The following is a 22,801-nucleotide window of genomic DNA, read 5'->3' as shown; positions in this document are numbered from 1 at the left end:
ACGACGTATAGAGCGATCACGCGGACCACTCTCCTATATAACGCTGCCTTCTCCTCCTCCTCCTCCTCCTCCTTCTCCTCCTTCTCCTTCCTCCAAATCGTTTTATACCCTTTTTATCACCGCGATTCCTCGCACGTGGAACCACGAACCCACCCAACTTTCTTCTCGCCTCTTACTCTTTTTTTCTTTTTTTCACTCGCGATGCTATCTAACGTACAGTCGTCGTTGCTCCACCGATAACGGTTCGATCATTCGTTCACCGCGATAGTATCGGATACGTACGAGCGAGATATATAAATTTGTAGATTATTTTTTTGATAATTTGGACGTTACGGGTTTTTTTTAATCGGATTACAGGTTCAAATTCGAGATTCGAATATTTCGCAATATTATTCACGAGTTGAGACGAGTGTCGAGGGTTGTCTCGATCGATCGGCGAGAAGAATAGCCCGCGCTTCCTACGTATTTTCGCGGGTAGTTTCGCTCGGCCGTTCTGCGACGAAAGGAAAAAAGAACGATCGTTCCCAAGCAGGTGGACCAGGCAGAAAAAGAGGGAGAGAGCCGAAGAGAGTAGAAACGAGTTTCGTGTTGAAAATTGACCGTCGTTTCATTGCGATTTTTTTCCTTTTTTTTTTTTTCCCCTCCCCCCCTCCCTTTCAAAAATCGGATATTTTCGTGACAATAAAGCTCGCGATAAAACTCGCGAACGATCGAATTTTAAATACAATGTTCGGCCAAAAGATGAAAATATAAGTATTGTTAGGGATCGTTCCGCTCCGTAGAGAATTTCGGAGCTGACATTGTGTTGCGATAGAGGAGGACGTTTTGTGCACGGCACGGTATCGTGAATGTCGGCCGGCATCAATCTCCTCAAGGTCGAAATTTCATTTCGGTACAAGGTGTTGTTATCCTTGATGCAACGCTGGATCCTCGCGACTCTCCCCCTCCTCGTCACCGAGCCTGCACACCCTTTCTATCTCGTCGTGGAAAAAAAGTGCGGTGATGCGCAATTAAACGAGAGACGAGTAATATTACAATTAGCAACAGTGTGAGCGTACGTGCTTTGTTATATATATATATATATATCACGGTTTCGAAGTGATGGGGGTAAATTCGACCGTTACAGAGAACGAGCTGAAAAACACGGTGCAGATCATGCGGGTATACGTGCGCTCGTGTACGTGTGGAATGGCTTCGAGTGTGACCAAAGCATGGACAGGTGAACACCGTGACCACGATGGTCAGTCGCCGTGACGATTATTCGCCGAGGTTTCTGATTGTTTTAAACGATACGTTTTCCCACGATTTTTAAACACGTCGGAAACACGATCGACGTAATAACGTTAATCCGTGATCTTGGAAAATATGTCGTCACTTTTCCCCCTTTCCTCGTTGAAGCAATCGTGACGAATCGTCCGGTTTTTTTTAGAAAGTTCACCGTTATTCATCACATCGCGTGGCTCGCGACCTGCAAACGTCATTCCTCTTCTTTTTCTCCTCTCGTTTCTTCTTTCCTCTTTGACGAGAAATATACGGGGGAAAAAAGCTGGCGGCGAACATCGAACGTGGATCGTTTCTCTTTTTTTTTTTTTTTTTTTTTTTTTTTCCAAGGCAATTATATTTAGGGCCAGCTCCGGTTTCTACCGACAACCGTCCAGCTCTCAAGGGAATATATCGACTTCCTCCTCCTCGTTTAAACGCGAGAACATCGATATCCGTGGGGGGATTTTTTAGTTCGAACTCGGGCCGCGCGCTCCCCAACGAGTCCGTTGCTTCCGGTCCCGGGTACGCAGACCGGAACACACGGGGAGCACACGATGGTGACGTCAGCGCATCGTCGAAAATTAGAGAGAAACCGATCCGCAGGGGTCTTTCTGCGCCCAGGATGTAGTTAATACCACCGGCTTTAATAAAAACGCAAGACGATTACCGATCATTTTCCACGCGCCTCTGAACGCTCTAATGGATAATGTGCTATAACCTCCCCCCCCCTCCTCCCTCCCTCCCTTCATAAACCGATTTTTCCCTTTTCGACTTTGAAACTTTCCCCTCCCGAATTGTTCGCGCAACGAGACGAAGTCGAATCCGAAAAGGAGAGAGACTCGGCCTATCTTCCCCCTATCTTCTCGACTTGGAAACTTTCCAAGTTCCTCCCCCTCTCCTCCCCCCCCCCAAATTGTTCTCACAACGAGGCGAAATCTCGATACACGTGAATATTCGTGCACAACAAAACGTGGTGGAATCGACGTTCGAATTTGAAAAGGAGAGAGAGAGAGAGAGAGAGAGAGAGAGAGAGAGAGAGAGAGAGAGAGGCTCGGGCGGGCAACGGTCGAGGCGGGCGAACGGTCAAAAGCGGGACAAAGACGCGAAGGAAGTGCGTGGAAAGAAGAAATCGCGAAAGAAAAGAATGGAATTTGAAAATTCGAGACTCAACCCTTTGGGCAGCGGTCCGAGCAGCTGGCAGCATATGCTCCAGCCAAAGCGAAAGAAAGGGGAACAGAGACGTCACTTCGTCGCGGAGGACAAACCGGCGATCGGCTTTTTCTTCCCCCTCCCCCTCGAGCTCGGTCGGCCCACGTCATCGATTTAACGTACGCTCGATCGCTATCTTTTCCAACATCAAAAGCCGAAGAAGCCGCGAGCGTAACGCGTCCTCGGGGCAAGCAACGATAAGAAATCCATTATTATCTATCACTCCTACATATATATATATATATATATATATTTCGAAACGAAGCTTTTCCTGAAAAAAAAAAAAAAAAAGAAAAGAAAAAAAAGGAAAGGGAAGGAAAGAAGAATCCGTGCGGAAGTTGTGTGGAAATTTTGGAACGAAGAAAGAGCGGCGGAAGAGGGAGGGGTGTGGTGGAGGGGGAGAGGGGAGAGGGGAACAAAGGGAGACGTGTTCGCAATCACCTGTGCACTCAGGTATCCTGGGTAAGGGAGGGTAGAAAGAAAACAATGCCGGCTTTCCACGTGCACACGTGATTATCAGAGGCGAGCCGAAAAACAAATAGAAATCCTTCGCGTGGCCACGAATATATACAAATGCGCTTTTACCAGGAAACCCGATACGTTTCAACATGTTTGGTCATCTGTTCGCCACGCCAGGCGCGTGGTGATCTTCCTACACCATGCAACTCGACTCGATTCGAACGCGCGTGTAAACCCATCGCTCTACATCTCTCTTCCTTCATTTCTTCCATCGTCGTATTATAGATTTTTCCCCCAACTCTCTTCCTCATTCTCACGGGAATATTCCGTATGGGATATTTTTCTTCGTTCGTTCGTGAAAAATCCTGTGAAATCTTCGTTTTCATGTATAATAATAATAATAATAATAATAATGATAATGATAATAACCAGATGGAGAGATGTCGCGCGCTTCACAGAACGAAAGGATAAGCGAAGGGGGTGGCGCGGCCAGCTGCTTCGGATGCAGATGCTCTGGAAATTCTGGAATTTCGAGGGAATGAAGCGTAAACGGCACACGCCAACGAAAAATATTCAATCATCGGGCCGAGGGGAAAAGGTCTTCTGGCGTCTCGAGAATGGAAGAAAGGAAGAAAGAAAAAGTAAAAAGACATCTTTTTTTTTTTTTTTCTTACTTCGCTCTCGAGAAAACGAAACCTTTCGAACGTATCTCCGTGTAATACCGTAAACTCTGGCGACAATTACCTGGCCAGAGTATCGATGGTTATATAAGTAGGCGCGTTTCACGAGAACGATCGCGAATAATTGAGTTAATTGGGCGCAGTTTATCCGTGCGTGCAACCGAACCGTGGAGAAGAAGGAGGATGGAGCGTTTAACACAGGATGTTCCTCTCCACTTTGTAAAACGTGCGTGCAACGTCGTGTTTCATTCATTTCCCGGCATTAACTTTTCGTGCGATCGAATTAAAAAGGGGTGGGGAGAATGGCGTCCGTTGGCAAGACGTCCGTTTTCGTGACATTTCGTGCGTGCTTTATTTATTTTACGAGCTGTAAACGGGCCGGATCGGGGCAAGAAATTTCACAGATAAGCCTTTAATTTCTGTTCTACTTTTTCTTCTTTCTTTCTTTCTTTTTTTTTCCCCCCCCCCCCTTTAATATTCAAGGTGAACAAGGTACAAGTTTCCCCCGCGATAGACACAGGAAACAATTCGAACTCGTTCGAAAGATTCGAGAAGCTCGACGATGGATAGAAAGACAAGAGACGGATCCAGTTATTTTGCGTGCAATATTCGGAATTAGGGGTCGTTCGGATAATTTCCTTTCTGCCGGAACGAAACGAATTTATCCTCGTCGAGATCTCTTTTTCCTTTCTCTCTTTCTTTCTTTTCTCTCTCTCTTCAGACAGCGAAAGAGAACAACATTAGATACGAATACAATATGGGGAGAAGGCGTGACCGAGAGATTTTTCGAGTCCTTGCCGATCCAGCTGCTCCAGCTACCTACCTTCGTTGCCCTCTCGAAACCACCTCCGCACGATAGTTCCTTCAGATAGACCGAATATAAGCAGATCTCCCAGAAGAGACCAGGAGGGGGTGGAACAGCTGTTAGCCGCTTAGAAACACTCCCGAACCGATACTTTTTTCTTCTTTATCACTACCCACCTCTCTTTAATTCTCTTCGATTCCACAGATTTTTCCTACAACTCGTTATCCTCGCGTCATCCGTTTTTCACCGTTTCGTTTAAAATTTGCTACGCGGCTGTTCTTTTTTCTTCTTCTTCTTCTTCTTCTTCTTCTTCTTCGAAGCCTCGAATCATACCACGTATTACACTCGATGCATCCTTTTCCACTCGTTGTATCCGTTAGTTTTATAAAAGGCTGCGGTTATGTCGGCGGTTTGGTTGGTTGGGGGCTCGTGGGTGGATGGAAAAGGAAGAGAGAAAGAGAGAGAGAGAGAGAGAAGAGAAGCTGGAAGAGGGATCGCCAGATGCCCGGGGTAATTAAATCGCCGCAAACAGGAGCGCAAGCTTTCACGTTTGCTTGACGGATGGCAGCCCTCCAGGCATCATCCTCGAACACCAGCGTCCTCGAAAAGGCGTCACGCGAACAAGGGAAGAAAGGAAGCTCGATTAAGTCGTGTTAAATTTCTCCTTTTTTCACGTTTTCGCAAATCGAGTATTTACTTTGAAGGTTAAAATCATCGCGATGAACAGATGTTGGAAGGCGATTAAATCATCGGCCGAACTTCCGCCTATCTGGTCCAACAGGAAGGACACGTCCGTCCGATGGTTGGAAAAGGCTACACACGTCGGGGAGGAGGGTTGTTCATCGATCCAAAGAAATCGAATCCCGACAAGGGATTTGTTCTTTCCCTTTTTCTTTCTTTCTTTTCTCCGATTTATCATTTATTTCATCGAGGATATAAAGATTTCGCGAAGCGTTAAGGATTTCGCATTGACGAAAACAAGAGAGTGAAAGAGAGGAATCGAAGATATCGAGGAGGATCGAATCTGGGAACGAGGTTCCCGCCAATTTCTTAAATTGTGCTCGAGGCGATGTAACGGCCGCCGGTCCGAGATGCCTCGAAAGTGGCAGGTGCAACTCGGGCCAAACTTCATTAAACACAATCCCATCTGCGCCCTCATACTTCCAAAACGTCTTGCGGCCGATGCTGCTCTTCTTCAGACCAGAGGGGAAAAAAGGAGGAGGAAGAAAGCCTGTGCAAGTTTTCAAAAACTGTCGGTTGAACTGTCGTTTCGCGTTTCCTTTTTTTCTCCCTCTCTCCTCTCTCTCTCCTCCCTGTTTCTCTTTCAACGTCAAATTCGTTACAACGTCAACGCAAGTGTCGCGAGATCGATTACGAAACAGATCTCGATTCCTTTGATCCACGGATTAAATCGAAACCTTTTTTTTTTTTTTTTTCCTTTTTTTATACGAGAAAGAAAGCACAGGATGGAAAAATCGGGCGATCGGTTGTGGAACGGTACGAAAGAGGAGCCGGTTGTGGACGAAGAGCAGTTTCGGTTAAAACACAAATCGTTTCTTGGAAGGAAGATGCAGCCACGTGGCTGATCCTTCTGGCACGCGTGCCCGCTCCTTTGGACCTTCAAGATTTATCGATATCGGGATCCTGTCTGGGGCCGGCATCGAGCGTGGTAACAGTGGTAAGAAATTCAAATTGGACCCATTATCGAGCTTAGTACGACCCAAATTTTCTTTATTCCGTACGAGCTTGATCCCCTTGCAACGACAAATTGCGAATCGAATATGACGATGACACGTCGATCACGCATGTATAAATAAATAAATTAATTAACCTTTAATTAACCTTTCTGGATAAATTATCTATCGAGCAAGTTATTCGTGATCGTTTAGATTTCAAGCTTGTGCGTTCCACCGATGTACTTACATGTGTTCCCATATCCACGAAAGATTGTAATTGTAGAGTTGGCGATGATCGAAGCACGATTACGTATAATACAAGGTGAAAGGAACACTTGCCGGCATTGGAGAAAAATCCTCCCCATTTTCCCATGAAACTTGCCGTCCCGGCAAAAAAGGTGGGTGCTTTTCCATGGGCGCTACGTTACGATCCGTGCGACATCATAAAAGACGACCCGGCTCAAGGAGCGAGGTGTATAATAGGGTTTCCAGGACCTTTAAACTTTAAAGAGACCCCTTGAACAGCTGACGCGTTTTGAACGTGAGCAGGTATGGTAAATTCTGAACACCTTGGAAATTACATTCTTGTATTTCGGAAGGAGAACATTTTTTTGGAAAAATGTTGGGAAACGGAGAAGGGAAACAATTCGATTCGATCGACGTTTCGTACCAATTGTAATAATGATAATAATTGAAAGTAAAATTTTACGGTCGGGGAGGAAAAGAAAAAAATATTTATAAATATGTTTAATAAGAATTCTTTATTAATCGAACATCTTTATTAATTGAATATCGATCGAAACGAAAAGCGTGATTTAATCGGTTTTTGAGATTGTTGGCAACCAATGAGGCAAAACTAATTGCTCGATACCGTGAGAGAAACGATTATCGATTATTTTCCACGACAAATTGCAATCGAATGCAAAATGATACAACGTGGACGAGTAATATTTTTCTAATTGCCGTTTATTATTCTCGCGGATAATAAAAATTTTGATCGATTCGACGCAAACATCCTCCCTTAGATGAATTAACCGATTATCGTGGATTTTATTGCGGCATCTGTTATCCGCAACGACGATATCCGAAACGAAGGGGTGGTATCCGGCATTTTGATGTTACTTCCGGTTTAATAAATTCTCTTGGGGTTTGAAAACGAAATTTTTCCTCGTTCATAGCCACAGATAATCATCTACTAACTTACTTTTTTTACGTATGAAGGGACGGTACAAAATGTAATAGAATAATAAAATATTCTTAATTTAATTAATTCTTCTGTTCCCAACTGTGTCGAGCAATTTTTCCGATTTTGCATTGAAATCGATTCGTCGGGGTTCACACGCATATCGGAATACGGATAAAATAAACAATAATGGGGGAGGGTGGGCGTAACCGTGACGGAAGCACGAAGGGTGGTCGAAGCATCGAATTGTTCCCTGAAACGGGACAATTAACACGAATATACAGCCACTTTCCCAGCACCATGTGTAAGGATAGCAGGATATATTTCGTTCGAATATATCTATGTACATTTTAATGTATGTAAGTGGTTGTTGTTGAAAGTGAATTCATTTATTCATACGTTGAGATATTTAAGGGTTTGAATTAAGGTAGAGAAAATGGTGTACTGTATGCAAAACTATAAACTTGTTAAATTTTTATTGCGCAATTGTAATTAATAAAAAAATGTTAAAGAAAACGAACGATTTTTTTTTACAACAAACGCGATATTGTGCCACTTTTTCGTTAATAATAAGATTTACGTGAGAAATATTTAACCAATTTTTAATTTATATTTTGATTCAAGCGTTGGCAATATATTCGAAATGTATTTTTTTCAATGTAGAAAAATAAAGACTGTTAATCGTAATGAATTTGTAAACAAACGAATACGAAAATTCGTTAGATAAGTGGGAAACTTATTCGCATCAATCAATTCTTTCAATCTTATTTCTCAATCATTATAATTCGACTTATTCCACAAAAATTCTTACTATAATATTTTTTTTCTTTTATCAATTTATAAGGATATCGTACACCATTGACTGCGTGCGATTGTAAATATAAAAAAAAGATCCATCCATATTTGATCAAACCTACCCGTTAACTTATTTTAAAAATGGACTTGTGCCACGTTCAAAGAAACGACTCGTATTATCGCGACCTCGAGAAATTAGAACACGAAAAACATTCGAAGAAATATAGATACATCAACAAGCCGGATATACCGAGGATCATAATACCTCCGATGATACATCCTATTATTAATCCAACGTTAGAACTTGTATCCTGAATACACATTACTGAAAAAAAAAAAAAGAAAAGAAAAATCAAACGTAATCGTTAAATCTGAATTAGTGAAGTATCGATAAAATATAGCGATTGAAATTTAATAAATGATGTTTACCCGAACTCGTGGCCACCTTCTTCTTGCTGTTGAACGCGATCAAAGTGGCGTTAGCGATGGTCACGTCGATATTGTTTTTAACATTGTGCACAGGTACTGATAAAGAGATGTTTTCGTCGCATTTGTAGAGATTGTTCAAAGGAGCGGAAAGTATTTCGATATTTTCGACGGCGGTGTATCTCTCTTCTAAATTAAAAAAAAAAAAATAATAATAATAATAATAATAACAACAATTATCAGATCATTATTATTTCCCCTAAATACAAATTTTACAAATTTTGAATCGAACGAAATTGTCTTACCCTTAGAATCGGGAAAATTTGTTTTATCCAAGTAAATGTCCAACGCGATGGATTGGACGAAATACTTTGATTGATCCTTTTGAAAATTAATCGCAAACGAATTATTTTTCTTGTTCTCGTACATTGAATCACGAGACGCGTACGCGTTATACGATTCTGATTTTTCCAGCCAGGTTAACTTCATCGAACTTATGTTTCCACAATTTCCGGATACCGCGCTATTCGCCGGTATCGTTAAAATCGTTTCGTTCGTCTAAAAATCGGGATCAAGATTAATCGGATAGAAATAAATATGATTTATATATATATATATATATATATATGATTGGAGCGTGGTATGGTATACTGAAAATTGTGTGTGCACCGAGTAATGTCGAAGATCGTTCGAAGAGATATATACGTACTCGAGATTCTTTCGTCTCGTAAGGTATTTTCATAAAAATCGTCATGTTTGCTGCGATACAAGCCACGTGTGTTTTCTCGTTTATCACCACGTAATTAAACTCGGTCGCGTAGGGATCTGGTTCGAGTGTTGTCGGTGATTCTTCGGGTGTTGTCGGTGATTCTTCGGTTGTCGTCGGTTTTGTTTCAGTTGTTGTGGATTCTGGATTCGTCGAACAATCTGTCACTGTTCAAACAATCGAAAAGTCGTCGCATTTTCTACTCTCTTGAATTTTGATAAGAAACAAGATATGTTTGCCGAAAGAAATAAAAAAAAAAAAATGGTGGGGATTAATATCGATGCGTTTACCTATTTTCGAATTAAGATTTTCATCGGTGTTGAATGCGGTGAAAAGGACGTTGTTTATGTTAAGCACGATGTCTTCGAGCTTTATCCCCCAATTATGATCCGTGCAATTGTAAATCCCGGATGTTGAAAACAGATCGAGGCCGAAGTCTGACATTTTGTGTAAACGCGTGTCCTTATCTTGAATTAATCGCGATTGACAAAATAATAGATAAGAATCACAATAATCTTGATATTGAAATGTTAAATTTTAAACTTACCCCCGTAAATATTGGCCTCTATTTGATAAACGAAGAAACCAGTTTTATCGCGAGCGATATAAAATATAACATTATCCGTCAAATTCTTCCCTTCCTTCGATTTTTTTGTCCAGAATAGCTCCATTTCAGACCTCTTAGCGTCGCAACTTCCATTTGAATTAATTTCAGACGGGACAATTATCGCATCTTCATTCTTATTCTATGATAAAAATGTATTATATTATATCGTTAGAGCAACAACGAAACAAATTTATATTATAATTCGTGATCGTATTCGATCTTACTTCCGAATTATTCGTATCAATTGATATGTTCATGCTCGCCAAAATACAAGGTATATTTGTTTCTTTGTTCCGTACAACGTAGTCAAAATCGTATTCAGAGATGTTGATTTTACAATCAGCCACTGAAACAGCAAAAATTTGTTTCTTTCTCCTTTCCTACTTTTCGTAATTTTCATATTTATTAATTATAATAATTATACCAATAATGATAGAAACGTTTTACCCTTTCTCGACATTAAATTATTTTCCACGTCGAATGGGATCAACAGAATATCGTTTATCGTAACGTTCACGTCGTTTCCCGTCGTTATTGCCATTTCTTCCGTGCAACTATAAATTCCGTTTAAGGGTGTGGGGAACAAATCAGTTGACTTCATAGCTGTTACATTTTTATCTGCATCTAATATTTTTATCGTTTAATGATAACGAGGATAAAAACGAGGATTTATTCGTGTTTAATTATACATGTAAAATTTAAACGCATACTTATAGCATTCGGGAAATTTTCTTTATCCATAAAAATGTTGATTATTACGTGACGAAGCAAATTTTTCTCTAATTTGGAAAAATAAAAGAAAATTGAATTTTTCGATTCGTTCGATTCTTTCGAGCTCCAAACTAATTGTGCGTAAAATGTGTCGGTCGTGCAAGATTCTATTGCGTTAGTTCTCGTTGGAACTGTTATATTCACATTTTGCGTCTGAAAACGGAAAGGTGTACGATTAATTTTCAGATAGACCCAAATATAGGAGCGTTTTAACAAGTTTTACATTTTTTTTTTTTTTTACCTTCAAATCCTTTGTCATATACGACATCTGTACAGTAACCGATGTTCTGAACAGGCCGCAAATTGTCTTATTCTTCCATTTTGCAACGTAAGGGAAAGTTTTGTCACCGTCTTTTATGCACTTTGTCACTTCTGCAAGTTCGTAAATGTTTCTTATCTATCTAAATTTCTAATTTTCGCCTCATCGTCGAACGATGTACGACAATTTATTCGTTATGCGAAATACAGGATAACGTGTTATAGTTATTAATTCACCTTTACGCGAGGAAATATCGTTTTTGTTATTGAACGCGATCAATATAACGTTTTTCACAATTAATTCAACGCCATTCAATTTCACTTTTGTTTCTTCGTCGCACTTATGAGTTCCGTTCCTCGAGAATGCAGGGAATAAGTGGAGGTCCAAATCTGATTTTGCTGCAAACCATTTATCTCCGTCTAAAAATTACATTGTATTCGTAAGAAAAAGAAAAAGAAAAAAAGTAAAAATTAAAAAATACGACGTAACGAAATAAGAGGGAGAAGAATTATTTAAAATGTTATGAACGTTTTGCTTTTCACCATTTGGAAAATTGTCTTTGTCCTTATAAATATTAAGCTCGATTGAGAAAACCGTGAAATTGGTGTGATCATTGATGAACGTAAATTTAATCGTGTTATTTTTATCGGTTTTTTCATGTTTCCAACTCAATGTCATTTCAGATACTACGGATGAACAATGGCCATGCACCGTAGCATTATTTGGAACATTGAAAGTTTTATTTTCCTGAGATAGAAATATTTATTGTTTGCATTAATCGATAATCGATAATTTTTTTGTATTTAATTCTTGCCATCTTATCATACCATCGCGAAATTAATCGACATGTTTGCCAAAATGCACGATTGACCTCTGTCGTTAACAACGTATGAGAAATTGTCCAGTTTACTCTCATCTTCGTTCACCATTAACGATGGCCAGACATTTTTCATTTTTGTTCCGTTAACGGATAACGCTGAAATTTCGTATGTATATTCAATACTCGATCCGAATTTGACAAATTTTTCTTGTATAAATTTCAATTCTAAACTCACCGATAACGATTAAAAGTAAAAGTCGTACGTTTCCACGATTCATGTTTCTCTCACGCTAATTATTCTCACTCTTTTATGAAATTGTAATAACTCGAATCACTCGCGAAAATATCGTTAAAATATAGTTCGATAGAAGGAGGTTGAAAATGAGGGGGAAACGCGTATGATGCGCGATGGACGATAGAAATCGCTTTATACTTTTTTTTTTTTTTCTTTTTCCAACGTTATCATTCGTTCCCAGATAGAAATTAGATAAAAATATTACTTCAATCGATCGATATATACCGCATTCGTGAATGTACTATCTTTTTCAAATAATTCGATCGAGTATAATTCTTTTTCGCTCTCTTCCTTAGAATTAACTCTAAACTTATCTTATTGCTTTCGTTTACCGTTCCCGGAAAAAGATTAATTAGATTAAATTAATCTATCTATATATCTAAAAATTATACGCATTTACATACACGACATCTCTACATCTCTCTAATTAACAATGCTACTATTTTAATGATATATATATGGAAAAAACAATCAATTAAATATTGCCATAAAAAAAAATACTCGGATATCTCGATATAAATCGATATTCAAAAATTAAACGCGAGTCACGGCGGCGTTGGTATAAACTCACGCGACGATACAAACAATTAAGTTAAATGTAAAAATTGAACTAAACAATAAGATACGTTTAACAACAAGTATATAACGCGATATAATGTGATAAGCAAGCAAACGTTACATTTTTCTACGATACTTCTGTTCAATTCTGATCACGGTATATCTTCCATCGTATTTTTTTCGTCTCTTCGTTTCGATCACGATAGAGAAGGGAGGGAGGGGGGAGGGGGGAGGGGGAGTCTCTCGTTATTATTATCGTCTCGTGCGTACGAGAGCGGTTGCAACGGCAAGGTGAGCCCGTAATCGTTCGATCCTTACCGGCCCCCCTGATTTTTTTCATCGAAAAAATTCGTGGGTGGTTGCGATTTCGCAACCCTCTCTCATTTCGTGGGCGTCGAAGAAACGAGAGAAATTGAAAAAAAGAGCGTAGCAAGCGTGACAAAAATTGCACAGGATGTGGTTGCACGCGCCCACGACAATCCGCATTTAACCGTGTATTAAACGAACGCAACCCTTCGCTCTCCGTTCCCCGTCATTGTTCCTGCCAGCTGCCTAATTCACGGTTTCGCCCGATTTTCTCCTCTCTCTCTCTCTCTCTCTCTTTCCCTTTCCTTTTTCTTTCTTCGATTCACCGATTTCTCGACATCCACGACATCAACATCTACGACGTCTTCCCCAATCGCAGGGTCGTTGGAGCGATAGCGATAAAAAGGAAACTCGCGTGTTCTATTTATTTAATTTTTTTAGAAGTAGAAAATCTCTTATACATTTGGGAAAAGAAGCGTAGAAGAAATTCGTGGAATGTAAGTAATTTTCTACGAAACGGCCCAGATGTTCCTTTGAATATGATTCGAAAACGATCTGGTTTTCTTACCTAGGCGACCCTCCCCACCCCCTCCCCCCTCCCCCGCCCGCCCGCCAACGATGTTTATCCAACCACGCGTCCCATTCGTTGAAAACTGGACGGAACCGGCCGCGCATTTGTCCGTTCTCGTTCCCCTGATTTTCCAAATTCGCCGGAAAACCACCGCTTTGCGGGGGAGTTTAGACCCATTTTCAAACCGCCACGTGTTTCTCTCTCTCTCTCTCTCTCTCTCTTGCGCTGCAAAAACGATCGTTTAATCATCTGTGTAAAATGGCGCGTGGCCTTTTCTTTTCATCTCTTTGAAAAGAAGTCCGCCACGGCGGAATAAAGTAAAGTATAACAAAACGACATCGATACGTATCTTTATCGGGGCCGAAGTAAGCTTGCTTCGCCCGGCGAAAACTTGCCTACGAAAGTTTTATCTTGAACAGATTCATCGATATTGCTCGATCGATCAACCATCTGTTGTGCAAAAAAAGCACTGTTTTCAAGGGTTGAAACCAACCCCTTCCTCCTCCCCCGTCTCTGTGGACCTTTACGGGCGAGTGGTTACCCACAATGCACGATTCGTGAAAGGTTGGCACGAACAAAGGTGGATGAACGGATATGCCGATTGTTCAACGCGTGACGCGAATATTATTTCGTATATCGACGAGAATCCCGTCCCACGAGAAAGATTTCGAGGGGCGAACGACAATTTTGCATTCATCGCGCAACGCTGTATCGTGCAACGTGTTAAAAAAGTTTTTTTATATTTTTCCGAATAATAATAATAAATCGAATCGAAGGATCAAAATTTCGAAACAACAATTGTTCGAACCCCTCCCCCTCGTTTTGGGGACGAATCGTGTTTAATCGCGACGAAATTTGTGTTGCGTCGCAACACGCTCAACTCGGATCTCTACGTGTGCACGCGTGCTCGGCCATGGACGGTGACGCGGGAGGAAGTTAAATTAACGAGCGAAGCTTGGTGCACGGAGAGGAGTTTGTTGCAGGAGGGATATGCAAATTCGTAATAACGCTTTACGGCGTGCCGCTTGAAATTTACCGGAACGAAGGCCGCGTCAGATAAAATCCTATTACCACCCGTTTATACATTACGATCGACTCGTCTATTCGCTTCATCCCACGCTAGTTGAAACTCTCTCCAAGACGCGTGTCAGTTTGTCCATTCTTCCAAACCAAAAGTCGATGGGATTTTTACGAAAGTAAGAACGAAGAAATGAAAAAAAAAAAAAGAAAAAAAAAGAAAGGGATCAAGAAGCGGATACATTTATCATTCCTACGTGTTGATCGAATAACGTATATACGTGCGAAATTAGCGTGTAAAAAAAGGAGCAGGAAAAGAAATAGCACACGTCGAAGAAATGGAGCGAAACGGTTTTCACACACAGCGACAGCTGCACAGAGGCGCGAAACGAACGACGTCGAACGCGACGTCGAACGCGTGAATTTTATGTTCCGTGAACGAACCACCCTTTTGCGGTCACTCTGTCCTTTTCTCCTCTAGGCGATTCGATTTCTCATCTTCGTTCCACTTAACGAGCGTCTCGTGGTACGTTAAAAAATTCGCGCAATTTCGCACCGTTTGAAATTGTTGGACGTCCGGTAGGGAACGGTGGCCAAGAGAATCCCTTGAGGATTCCGTTTCCGTTGGTACGTGCTTCCGGATTAAGGAACGATCGATGGGCACGTGTCTTCTCCGCCGGTCGGGAAGGTTTCATTTTTTTCTCATTCCCCAGGCGGATGTGTGAAACGTGTGTTTTTCCAACACTCCTCGTCGAGATATGTCATTAATTCCTTTTTTCCATTCTTCCATGATTGATAAAGTAATAATAATAATTATTGATATCGGTTTATAAATTTTTCGAATCCCTCTGTCGTGAATCTATTCGATACAATGACACGAGAAACTTGATTAACGAGATTCGTCAAAGTAAAATAAATGTGTTAGATAGCGTAGCAAAAGTAGCCAAATAGTAGTCAGAATGTGGTAAAATTCGGGCCTCGAATTCGCTCGCTTCCCGGCAGGGTCTTCTTTGTGTAATCGTGACCCATTATTTCCATGCTGGGGGCACGTGAACCATATGGTTCACGTGATCATCGATGCACGCGTTCTCGATCGAGCTATCGAATTCACGAAATTTAAACTTTACACGCGCGATCAGTTCCACGTCCGCGCTTCGTTGGCTTCATGGGAAATAACGTTGGCCGCTCTCTGTCCCTGCATTTTTTTTTTTTTTTTTCCTTTTTTTTTTTCCTTCTTCCTTACACCCCCTTCGTTCTCCCCCCCCGTGTTCGAAGCGCGTACACAACGCTCCCGGCCATTCCGTATTTCCGATCCGACGATTACGATTAGATATTTAAATTGTTTCGTGTAATTTGCGTTACATTCTAGCAGTGGACACAGAACAATTAGCAATGGGTTCACCGAGCCGTAGCCGTTAAATATGCATCGGATTGCACCGATCCGAAACTCGCTTTTTTGTCGATCCTGTATTATCCTCTGCGTTATCGATGTCACCGTGACAAGAGGCTTTTGCCTCTTTCCGTTCTTTTTTTTTTTTTTTTTTTTTTTCTCCTCTTTTTGGCGGAAAAATCTTGTTTCGTTTACATTCGACCGTTACAAGAATGGTATTTGTGCGAGAGAGCATTGTTCATTGTGCACAACGGCGTACACCTGCGCTTTATGATTACTAAAAACGGAAGAACTCCCCCGTATACCTGTTTCACCTGTACTTTTCTGTACTTTCACGCGTGTATCATGTAAATGATAAAAAATGTAAATACGCTCTTTAAACGATATTCTGTAGAGAGCGTTCATGAATCGAATAAATTATGGGTCGGAAAGATACGTTTTTTTTTTTTTTTTATACATTATTCTCGATTTTTATATATCGTAGTTGGTATTAATTTAAATATGTAATAGTTATTTTGAAATTATAGAATAGATTTTTCAGCATATAATTGTATGAGGAAAAGAAAATATTCTATTCATTAGAAATAAATAAGGGAACTTTTTTAATAATTTTATCATACGTAGAAATATTTATATCAAAAATCTTGTATTATCAACAATCGATAAAGTTTGCGTGTTCGTACAATGATAAAGTAGATTCGTTTCCAAAAATTGATTCCTTCTTCGTAAAGATTGAGAAAATATAAAGATAATAAATTACGTTGCAAATTAATAAATCTAATATATAATAATCTTACGAATAATTACATTCGATAAATAAATTGTTAGTAAAAATGGTGAATTATTAATTAAAAAAATTAATAAAGTTATAAATTTATAAGTAACTTTATTACTAATTAATAAAGAAAACAACCAAAATAAATTGTTAGTAAAATATTAAAATTATAATTAAATATTTTTTACTTCTGTTATTAACGATACGATGGCTACAGTGCTTCACTTTACCTACCGAGTCTTATTATGTTTATGTCATGCGAACTCCAATTATCAAAGTTACGCGCGTTAATTTTGATTATAAATAAAAACACTTTTCATAAATATCAAAATATCTTTTAACAGATGTTTTATTATCTAATAAATATTTTATTCGATCAGAGTTTTTAAAGTGCACGTTTCATTCGTGATATGTTTCATAAGATGAACCCTCAAGAGGACTAACAATATTATCTTCCAACAGTAAGTTATATACTTTTTGAGTGATTTATTTTTTAAATTGGTTACGAATGTAATGGAATATCATTGTAATTGTTATTTATTTCAGACTAGTAGATTACTAACTTTTTATATTTCACAATTGACAATTTCACAATTTTTTTAATTTGTTTATCATTTTCACATTTTAAATATAATCTAAATTTTTTCATACTTTTTGGATATTTTAATTTTGATAAGATTTATCAATTATTTATAATTGTAATGGTGAAATTGATTTTGATATCATATAGAAAAAATTATTTCGAACAGATTTTGATATTAAAAATATGAAAATTCATTTTGATAACAAAAATTTAAATAATCAAACTATTTTTTTTTTTTTTTTTTTTGCATAAAACTTATATAAAACTTTTTACAGTTAATTATCTTTAGAGCTATAGAAATTGTAGTTGGTAGATGGCGTTCAATTAGATTTTTTTCCAACAAATGACGCAACGCCGCCATTAAACGAAATTTTCAGTGATATTCTTGTTTCATCTGTGATTCTTTCTCTCGTAATTTGAAGGTAAACGGTTACGATTATAAGTTCTAATTACAAGATATAAGAATACTTTTCGTAAAAATAATTATGTTATACAGACAAACGAAAGTTAACAAATAAAAATGCATCTTGTTCGAGCTTGAAAAAGCAACAAGTACAATGGTGGAATGTGTCATGAGAAACATTCGATACGACTGTAATTTATTTTTGTCTGAGAAAATGTACATAGCGTGTTTGCTATAGTTTCTTTCAAGGATTCTCGATTTGGTTGGCAATACATTTGCGACGATTCACCGTAGTATCGATTACTTTATAAAAAGATTCAAGGCACGACATAAAGAAACACTCGTATGAAACAAATGACATATATTCGTTTATGGCATTCGGGAATTTTCAACATGTATCAGTCACGTTCGATCGATTGTGCGTTTAAACGACGTCCGTTTACGTAAAGCGGATTCTAACCGATCGTCATCAAAAGCTTTTCTTGATGAAATCAAAGCAAAGCGATTCGGCGAAAATTAAGAAGAAAGGAAGCCGATTAAAGGTAAGGCGGCGCTCGTAGTTCTTACCGCCGATAAATTTATCATTTGCGTCTATTTACATCTAAATCGATAATCGATTCCACGGGTGCGTCTCTTATATATGTACGTGTACATATATCTAGCATTAAACACATATGCAACGTGTTATTCGTACTCTATGTTCAATTATTATTGAATTTATATACATATATACGTCTATTTTTGAAAATACGATATATAATACGAAGATTTGATCTTCAATCTTGAATATTAATATATTCGTGAAATATAAGAAAAAATATTTTATTTCAAGATAATAATTTAAAATAATAATTCGGTTGTTCTTTCCATTGTTCTTACTTGTTTTCGTTATGAAGCTATCAAATACCGTCATCTACGCATTTATCATTCTCTACATACACTCTCTTCAACCTCACGAAAAATTTTGTTGCCTTTTGATTTTTTCTTTCCTTCGCAATAAAAAAATTATCTGACTTGTTGGTTTTATTCTATGATCATTTTTAATTTGCTTTTCATTTTTCAAGCAATCTAATTTCAAATTATTCGCAGGATTAAAAAAACTTCGATTAAAAAAAATTTTGCCAGCTCGTATCAGTGTCCGATACTTTTTTAATAGAGAACTTTACAATCATTTTTATCTATTATCGATATCTTGTTCATAACATTTATTCTTTTATTCTAATATTGATCCTCTTTCCTTGCTTGTAGATCGAAACATAGTTTATAGCAGGCAGATAACGAATTACGATTAGCAATAGTTATTCGTGACTCAACTGCGTGGATGATTAGTGATTACAACCGTTTTACGGCAGCCCTTTTTTACTTGAGACCGGCACCGTACAGATAACAAACATTTTATAAGCTCAAGGTATGAATCGTGAAACGATTCCTAAACATAGATATATATATATATATATAACAGCGTGTTTGAAAAAATTAAGCTGGCTCTATCTAAGCTCGGTATCGTGTCGCGTTCGTAGGCAGAGGTAGCTTATCGTGACCGGTTATAAAAGAACAGATAAATGGTACGTGAAGCACACGCGGCCGACTTCGAGATCGCGGTCGACTCGGTCAAGCAGGGTCACCGCTTCCGCGACTGTCCCATACCAACGATGTACGTCGTGCATTGGTTTCCTGTATATGTATCAACTGGGAATTTAGGTATACATGTTTAGGTATATAATATTAGTTTAGATATAATTTAGATATATCCGTTTTTCCGTTTACGATTGAATCTCTTATTTCATTTTATTATTTTTCTTCCAACGTATTTTTTAATTTATTTATATAATTTAAATAATAAATATAAGTGACGATATACTTGTGCTATAAAACTACTTAAAAAAACTATTTTTCTTTATTTTATATTTCTGTTTACGAACATTCGTATTTCGTAAGCAGACAATTTCAATGAATAGAGAGTGATATTTAAAACATTTTCTTTTTTTTCGATAACATCTTTGAATCTTGTATTTTATATCGATTCCTCATAAATGCATTCGATAAAGCATAACGAAAATTTATAGAACAAAAGTTATATTTAATATATACCTAACGAATTCACCATACAGTACCTTGAAAACGTTTGATCATTGATCCATATCTACTTCCAGTTCGTACGTTACGATCACTGAAGTCGGTTCGATCAAATGAAATTCTCAATGGAACATTCTTCGTAATACGAGAAGCGTATTTATTTCTATACATTTCGAAAGTATCCGGTTTTACGTATATTTAACGACACGAAATTAACGCGCAAATATCAACGCCTCGAGGAAACCGATAAGACTCGTTTCCGTTCTGGTAGATTGTCTACGTTTCGTAAATCCGATGAACGATCAGGAAGAATTCAGCCGACGAATTCAGTTTTTTATCCGTTTTATCCGTAATAAAATTATATGCCGCTTCGGTAACGTGATTAACTCTTTATCGATCGAGCACTAGCCGCGTCCAAAGTATATCCGATCATACGCTCGAATTACGCCTTCCGAACGAAAAATAGATCTTTTCAGTAGCAATCCATATGTAATTCCAATTATTATTATTAGTGTCGATGTTTTCGATGAAAAGAAAATTTCGTTGATGGAAAATGCTTTGTCGTTTGTCGCTGTACAGAGCTGGTTCACTGGCCCTTGTGCTAATATAGAGGACACAGGGAATCAAATTGTTATCAATTGTGGCGATAATTCGCCGTTGCAACGGGTTCGTCATCGAATCGGGGAGGATCCATTAAAACGCGATATACCGGAAACGAGCGGGTCATCGTGCGAATCGGAAATTCTTGTTTGATCGAAAACGAAATTTTCAATTCTATTAAATTTCGTTCTTCTTCCAAATTAAATCGTATATGTATATACAGTGTTCTGTACGATTTTTAAGACAGACGATGTTTAACGTTACGTTTGGAAATTCGAGTTCCATGTTATAAAACGTTATCGATCGATCCTTTTCTAATCGAATGTTCAATGCTCGAGAAGAAAAGACGTCTTGTTGAACTTGGCCGTCTCGATGAGAAATCGCGACAAGAGGCTCGACTCGATCGAATTTCACGACTCGTCTAATTCCCATAGTAAAAGATTAAATCTCGATACGATTGAATATTTTATATCATACACGCTGCGTGCTTTTTATCTTTTGATCGAGTAGCAAGATGCAATTCTAGGTTTCTCTCGATATTTTTTTTTTTTTTTTTTTTTAAGCGCAACTTAACGAACTTCGTATTTCTCCTCTTATATCTTTAATAATTTTTCCGCGCGTACGTTGACATGCTGTGGCGTCGTAAAGATTCACCGAGGCCGAAGCTAATCGAAATTAAATCGCGTCATCTCGAAACCATTTCTACCCCTCTTTGTCGCCATTTTGTCTTTCTCTCTCTCTCTCTCTCTCTCTCTCTCTCTCTCTCACGCTAGACTCGTTGATATCAGTTTTTGATTACGTCTATACTCGTTGCTATTGACTTTCCTTTAAAAACACAGACCTCGTCATTCTCGATGTATCAAGTATTTTTCATCGTTTCACAATCAAAACACGCGACCACGAAGAGAAAACATAATCGATGTTTTTCTGTTTAAAAAAAAAAAGTGGAGATGGATTTTTCAAATCGAGGCAAATCGATAATCCATCGTCGATCCGTCAGATAGACCGAAGAAGCACGTCTAAGTCGTAAAAAAATACGACTATGTGTTCGAATATACAATATACGACTATCATCTTTACTGTAGCGAAGGTAAGAAAAAGAAAGGTTGGACGACAAAGAAACGTATCGAAGGGTTCGAAGTCCGAAAAATCGAGTATCCGAAAAGTTTCTTCGGATTTTGTAATTCCGATAAATTGTTCGTCAGACAAAAGAATTTTTACCTAGGATCGAGAAGAGATTTATGGATGATGGATCGATATATCGATAGTTAATCCCAACGCAAAAAAGATTCGAATATATTCCATCGGACCCTATTCTCTTAGCATTTTCGAAGGGAAGTCATGCTTTTGTTTGGACCGTAAGCGCAAACGATTTCCTCAACTGGTTAACCGTTAAGTTAAAGATTTTTCGGTACGTTCGTTCCCCGGTGATTTTTCGCCTTCTGCACGCCTCGTCCTCACTCGCAATTTTTTTTCTTTCTTTTTCTTTTTTTTTTCTCGGTGAACGGTCCAGGGCCGCTCGAGAGGTAAACCTTCGAGCAAAACGACTTTCAGAGCCCGCAGTAATGTACTTTCACATTTGCAAGACCGAGGCATTGAATCGTGTTGGAAACTCGTTTCGTATTGCGCGACGGAGAGGCGATAGGAGGCGGACAGGGATGGAGGAGTGAGAGAGAGAGAGAGAGAGAAAGAGAGAAACCACCTTCAACGGGAATGATTTTTCGCAACGATGCACGACGACGACGACGACGACGACGACGACGACGGTGCCTCGAGGCTTCTCACGAAAATGCTAGCTGCTCGCCTCGTTTCGAGCGGAACGGTAACCCATCGTTGACGTTCATCGGTTTCGTGAGCATTGCGTTCGTCCACCGTGTCTGCGTGCTCGAAACACGCTCGATTCGTATAATTTAGGTGAGTCTGACAGTGTGGAAACCGTTTTGTTCGTTGAGAATCATCCATTTTTTTTTTTTTTTCTTTTTTATCCACATTCACTATCGAGTATTTTCGAGCATGCTACGTTCCTGACTGAACTTTAGAGACCGCGGGCGAATACATGGTTCGCCGGTACTCTGATATTTAGAGAGCGATCTGTATTCACATTCCCGCGCAGGACAGCAAGTGCAGTGACCCAGTGACACGTGGAAAATCTGGTCGGTGGCGTTCGTGCGCGGCATGGATCCGGATGGATCGTATCGAAAACTCGCGAAGTGACTTTTAGTTCGGGTCTAATATCGACGATGACAGTCGTTGTCGTGGCACGTAGCTTAGCTTTTTGGCAAGGAAAAAAATCCGCGTGACTTGCTCGCCGCGGTAGATTCAAGGTGCCTCGATCGCTACGCAAATAGCGACGATTTTAATTTCCCACTTGCCAGGACATACAAAGTCTCGCCTTCCAATTGGCTTTCCAATCGCGATCGAGTATCCACGACTTTGGGGCTTTTCACCTCGATCTCGTTACATGTCACAAGGTTTTGCAAAGAAGAACAGAACGTAGAAAACTGTGAT

The 22,801-nt window shown here is 39.1% G+C and overlaps 1 protein-coding gene across 1 annotated transcript; it reads right to left on the bottom strand.

Moving 5' to 3' along the window:
• Positions 1-7,908: 7,908 nt before the first annotated feature.
• LOC105736439 (uncharacterized) lies at positions 7,909-12,093 on the bottom strand. Its single transcript, XM_086906721.1, has 14 exons — positions 11,955-12,093; positions 11,727-11,875; positions 11,442-11,646; positions 11,136-11,318; positions 10,882-11,012; positions 10,580-10,793; positions 10,317-10,493; positions 10,094-10,215; positions 9,810-10,008; positions 9,553-9,729; positions 9,206-9,429; positions 8,802-9,054; positions 8,500-8,685; positions 7,909-8,395 (listed from the first exon to the last, which is right to left on the bottom strand). Exons 1-14 carry the CDS (start codon positions 11,995-11,997, stop codon positions 8,247-8,249), a joined length of 2,412 nt encoding a protein of 803 aa, XP_086762847.1. The 5' UTR covers positions 11,998-12,093; the 3' UTR covers positions 7,909-8,246.
• Positions 12,094-22,801: the final 10,708 nt, after the last annotated feature.

Source organism: Apis florea, unplaced genomic scaffold, assembly GCF_048593485.1.
Source record: "Apis florea isolate Af1SG1 unplaced genomic scaffold, ASM4859348v1 contig_2495_pilon, whole genome shotgun sequence".
Taxonomy (NCBI): domain Eukaryota; kingdom Metazoa; phylum Arthropoda; class Insecta; order Hymenoptera; family Apidae; genus Apis; species Apis florea.
The sequence above is the reverse complement of the archived record's forward strand: the minus strand, read 5'-3'. Positions and strand labels throughout refer to the sequence as shown.